Source organism: Gavialis gangeticus, unplaced genomic scaffold, assembly GCF_001723915.1.
Source record: "Gavialis gangeticus isolate Ggan-Ray unplaced genomic scaffold, GavGan_comp1, whole genome shotgun sequence".
Taxonomy (NCBI): Eukaryota; Metazoa; Chordata; order Crocodylia; family Gavialidae; genus Gavialis; species Gavialis gangeticus.
The window spans coordinates 42,331,006-42,336,593 of NW_017729032.1; the positions used below are offsets into that span (position 1 = coordinate 42,331,006).

At 38.0% G+C, this 5,588-nt stretch overlaps 1 protein-coding gene across 2 annotated transcripts in view; it reads right to left on the bottom strand.

The window, feature by feature from the left end:
* Positions 1-5,588, bottom strand: part of SACS (sacsin molecular chaperone) — a 95,563-nt gene that overhangs the window by 27,711 nt on the left and 62,264 nt on the right. For both annotated transcript variants that reach the window (XM_019524396.1, XM_019524395.1), the window contains one exon: positions 2,673-4,155. In XM_019524396.1, the coding sequence (XP_019379941.1) occupies positions 2,673-4,155 (1,483 nt within the window). The remainder of the gene's footprint in view (positions 1-2,672; positions 4,156-5,588) is intronic.

Consider the following 5,588-nt stretch of genomic DNA (forward strand, 5'->3'; position numbering starts at 1 on the left):
TAGCATGAGCCACAACAGTGCAAAGTCCCCAACACTATATCACTAGTTTCCTACCAGTAACCATTTTTATTCAGTTTTTTTCTAAAGGTGTGTGTAACATATAGGTTATCTACCATAACTAAACTGCAATCACCAATCAGCTAATTTCAGATGGCTACAGAACAATAAAAGCACTAAGGACTCACCAACACTGTTGGACTGTAATGGTTTCATTATCCTGTCAGTTACTCAGTTGCGCACAAACTTTATTTCACAGTATAAAGTATTATTTTTACTCATAATATAAGTTAGTTAAGTCCCCAACAAGGAAAGACGAGTGGCTTCTGACAAATTTGAACTGTTCTGTAATAGTCTATTAATGTTTGATGGCCTGGATGTTTGGGATGTTTTTCAGCATGAGTATCGTGATTTAACTTGACAGGAGTCCAATCAAAGAAAAATAACGGCTCAAGGTAAGTCATCCTCAGCAAACGTTTCTGGACTTTAAGAGATAATGAAAATACCTTTGGCTCCAAGAACTGCACCTTAATTGCCCTGTGAACATATTGTAGTGGTTTGGACCAGAAAGGATCCAGCTCTGGGAACACAGAAGAATAAAAGAACGAGAGCAGATTTGAAGAGCATCTCTGTCTGTCTCTCTCGTAACAAAAAATTCTAGTTGCTCGAAGGAACCAGAATGAGACACAAGTCCCCCACTATGAATATCTGAAAAATGTAGGCCTTCTTAAATTACACAAGGAAGACTTTAGGAGATAACCAATGGTTCTCAACCTTTTTAGACTCAAGGCACTCCTCAAAACATGTCAGCTCCTAGTTTTCACTCATTTTTTTAACTATGTAATACAGCAATCTTCCTATTACAAAGAACTGAGAAAGATCATTACAGGTCAAAATATTTTTTACACTATGGATTCTAATTTGCAATCTCTAGACTTACTTTGTGAACTGTTTGCACACCTGACAGTGCTAACATTACATAGCCTGCACCCCACAGCACTCCTGAAAGGATCTCAAAGCACCCCAGGAACAGAGCACCCTGGTTGAGAAAGAGAGAGAGAGATCTTTCTCCTCCTATTCCTTGTTCTATTAAAATAAACAATATTTTTATTTCATCATTATTTATGGCACTAGTCTCAGAATTCTGAAGGGGGAAACTACAAGTGCTCAAATTCCACCCAGATCTACAAGGTTATATTGGTGGACACAAAAGATACTGAGCAAAGGGCCCATCTAGACTGGGAAAACTGAAAAAAAATTAATCCCAGGCCAATAAAGGCACTCAGGAGACATCCAAAAATGGGAGAGAGGTACAACTAGCCTTTTAACAATGAAATATCTTAATATAAGTTATGTTCCCAGAGTGTGTTCTCACAGATAGATGGTTGGCTTGGCTAAGTTTATTTACAACAGCAAAATACTGTTTTCACGATAAAGTATGGACATACTTAAATTTAATTTTAATACTTTGCAAAAATATAGTTGGTCTAATAAAAGATATCCCCTCTATCACAAGAGATGAACAACCTTTGAAACACATTAATTTTCAAAGTTTTTTTATGCATCTTCTTATTTCCCACCCCCTTCCCCTGAGGGGGTTATGTTGCTGGGGCAGACACTGGGAGCAGGCACCAAAGGCACAGGCACTGCAGGTGGGGGAAAAGGAGTAGGGGGCAGGCACCAGCCCCCAGCCACTGTTTTCCCTGCCACTGCCTTCCCCACTAGAATGGTAAGTGGGGGACAAATTGAAGATGACCCTCCAATTATTATATTCTAGACATGGAAAATTATAACAAATTTACAGTTTTCCACATCTGTAATCTAATACTGTGGGTGAGTCATCTTAAATTCAAAGTCATCTTGGATTTAGATAAATATGGTATATATACTGTATATCATAGATAACTTTGGTACTGATATTAAATTATTAAATAGAGGAGGTAACTGTTAAAAAGAAAAAATGTGGATCAAAGGCAAAGATCATGCATTTGTTTGATGGAAAACAAAGGAGAATTATAACAGTTATACAAATAAGCATTGTTTTAATATAAAGTGTTTTCCAAAGCCAAAAACAATTTAGTTATGCGGATTAAAATGTATTCAGAGCCACGCTAGCACAACGGACTACTAAACATTCAAGCATTTCATTGTATTAGATGCAGCTCTAATTATAGACAATCACTGCTTGCAATAGGGGGAGTTAATATAAGTCTGCATATTTATTTTTAATAAGTCTTTGTAAGATGCTGGTTGTCATGTTCCCCATCATTGCCACTGTCTTAAAAGCATCTAAACTAACACTCAGCTGGTGGGAATACAGTGTAAGAGCCATATGTCGCTAGCCAAACCACAAGGACACACATTTTCAACTTTCTCTTATGTAGGCTCCCAAGGAAAAAAAATAGTTGGATTAAATTTATTTGCTGCTTGTTTCATATTAAAAGCCAATTAATTCTTTATAATATTCTGACAACAACTAACTTTCTAACTTTCAAATGTAAAAGTATATGTATTTAGACTTGGGTTCCCTTCTACACTGTTTCATTACATTAAAGAAAAACTTCTGCATGTGTATTCTATTTATACCACCAATAAGTAGGTGACACTTTAAAAGGAATTTTATTAACGTTTAAGCTGAATTTTCACAGAATATAATATAAAAATGTTAAATATACCTTGGGTATTCTTCTGAAGTTATATAAATTATATCTTGCTCTGAGACAGATGAAGAAAAAGGAATAAAATTTCCATTCTGTAACGGCAGAAGTTCCAAGCCAATAAGTTCACTGTAGACTCCATCACTAAGTACGTACTCCAAGAGGTTAAGCTTTTCATCAGCAGGGCCCATGTGTCCAGATTTCCTCAATACCTGCCGTACCACAGCAGGGGTCACTTTCTTCACAGGTTTGGTGCTAGAGACAATAAGATGAACTGCACTAGCAATATTTGGTGGTACCTTGCCGATCTGTTTCCCTGAGCTCTGGAGGTAGTTGAGAACAGATTGTGTATACTCCAAGCTCTCATCCATTTCAGAGAAGCACACCTGCTCCACCTTTATCCACTGATTACTGGCAACATATATAACTGCACTTTGTAATAGTTCTTTAAACACAGGTTCTATAATTGGCTTCCAGGGTACCCTAACTTTGTCCTTTTCTGGCCACAATCCATATATTCTCTCAGATGACAAAGGAAAATCTGAATTCTTCTCAGTCTCCATTCGTTTGATAGCGTCCAAAATGAGAGTGGTATATGCTTTTGGGACAACATTGGCCACAAGAAGCTCATTCCACAAAGCTGCTGGATCTCGCCACTGATCCAGCTCTCGCCATTTGATACTCCTCCTATTGTCGGTGAGGCCAAAGAAACCACTAACATGAACTGGGAGGCCAGTCCTGCTCTCCTCTCCTGGAGGCAAAGGAAGAAAGCAAAATGCTCTTCCTGAAAAGTCTGCTGCAGCTCCTTTTTCCTCACCATTACCTGATAAAGGCATAGCTATTCCAATCGTAGGAACAAATTTCAAGTCATCAGCCAAACTATCTAGTTCACTGCAGATTCCTCGACCTCCCACGCTGTTACATACCAACCAAGACATTTTCTGCGCATCCTTAACACGCTCATCTTCCAAAAATATATTTACATGGTACGTCACGCATGTTATGCTGTTGCTCGGAACCCCTTTACAATATTGACTTATTGCTGTTCCTAAAATTTTGATAGAGTTTGGTCTTTCGTGTTTCAAGGCCTTGCTCTCGCTAGCAGTTACTCTAAAAACCAGTCTTTCTGTTCCATCAGCCTCTCTAACACGCAAGGAAACATCTTGAACACTTTTTAGAAAGAGCAACACTGTATCTGCATCTGCTCTGAATGATTCAAACAGTTCCAAAATCTTTTGTTTGTCATACAGATTACTACTCAGTTGGGAAGGCTGTAGGCGAAGGGGAAAACGAAAAAATGTGCCAGGGAAGTTTCCATTCTTGAAGGTTTCCTTAGTGCTACCAAACACACCAACAAATGGTGCAAATTGATCTGTAAGGTCATTAATTTCCTTGCTGTCATCCTTTAGATTCCAACACTGGCCTGATTCATGGGGTCCAAATAGGTTTTGATGGGGATCCAGGATTCCAATTTGGTCACCACTGAAGATACTAGGGACATCTGTACAAGTGAAACCCAAGAAATATGAGTAAATCTGAAACAGATTGGTTTTAAAACACAAACTTACAGAACAAATGTAATTTGGTCTAGAATGGCTAATACTAAGAGACTGCAAATGTAATAAAATCAGTACAATTAAAGTACTTCCCAGAAGAAATGCAACATGATTACACACTATGATGGCAACAGACATTTTTCTAAATATCTGCATTTTACTAAGTAACAAATATGGAGACTGATTTGACAGTATACTCCATTAAAGTGCACAACCTTGGGCCTGAAAAATGCTATACACTTACCAGGAGCATGTACTTACAGGAATTTAATGTAAACAATGCTTGCTTACAGTACTATGTTCTGGTATTACCATCTCCCTGGAACTAATTAGATTCCCTCACTTTCAGGGCTTGCACTTAGAAACACTGAAAATGATGGGAGAGAGTCATAGTTTCCTCTCTTCGTTATCAGGGTTTCCAATAGCTTTACCAGCTGTTTCCCTTTTACTAGGTTCTGGCCCAACTGAACAAGTACAAACAATTACAAAACAGACAGGTACAGTTATATGAAGTTAACCAGAATATAAGTAGGTTATAAAGTAGATAGTAGGACTTAAAGATGCTAGACATTAATGCAGTTTATTCATATAACTTGGTATGCACATACCTGGATTTTCTTGCAACGGAAGCAGAAAGCAAGACATTGGCACTGGCATTGTGTCATACAATTAAGCAAATTACAGTTATTTGGAATTGGTGTGCTGCATATATGGAGCACACCAATTGTCAAAATTTGAAAACATAAGCCTTTAATATATTATGAATCATTCTTAAATATTCCATATTATTCATACCTTGAACAAAGATTGCAACAAATGACAATGTAGATTTTAAATCACCATTATTTAGCAAAAACCTAAACCTACCAATATATTTTTTTCATATTCTACTGTTCTGCTATTCTACTATTTTATTGTATAAAAACATCTTTGGATGTGTAGATTTAAATTCAGAAAATTTTGTAAATTCTGTTACAAAAAGAGAACAAAAAACTTTAAAGGAGCAAAGAATTGGCATATTAGCCTGAAAAACTACATGTACAGTATAAATACTAAATATTAATGGTTTTGCTTTTTTTTTTTTTTTTACCACTAGCAAATTGCCCATTATGAATGACATGGGGGGGGCAGGCAGAGACAGAGCGCCACCACCTAGCGCCCCATGGTGCCGCCACTCCATCTCCGGCCCCATGGGCCCCACCCTCCCTCGCCCCCTGTGTCTAGCCCAGTGGAGGCCCCACCACCACTCCCGGTGCAGCCCCATGTGCCCTCCCCACCCCCTGCCTACTCCTGTGTCTTGTTCCTGGCTCAATTATTTTCTTGAATTTTTCCCTCACCTTGGAGATGGAAATGTTTGCTTCTGTCTAGATTTACATGT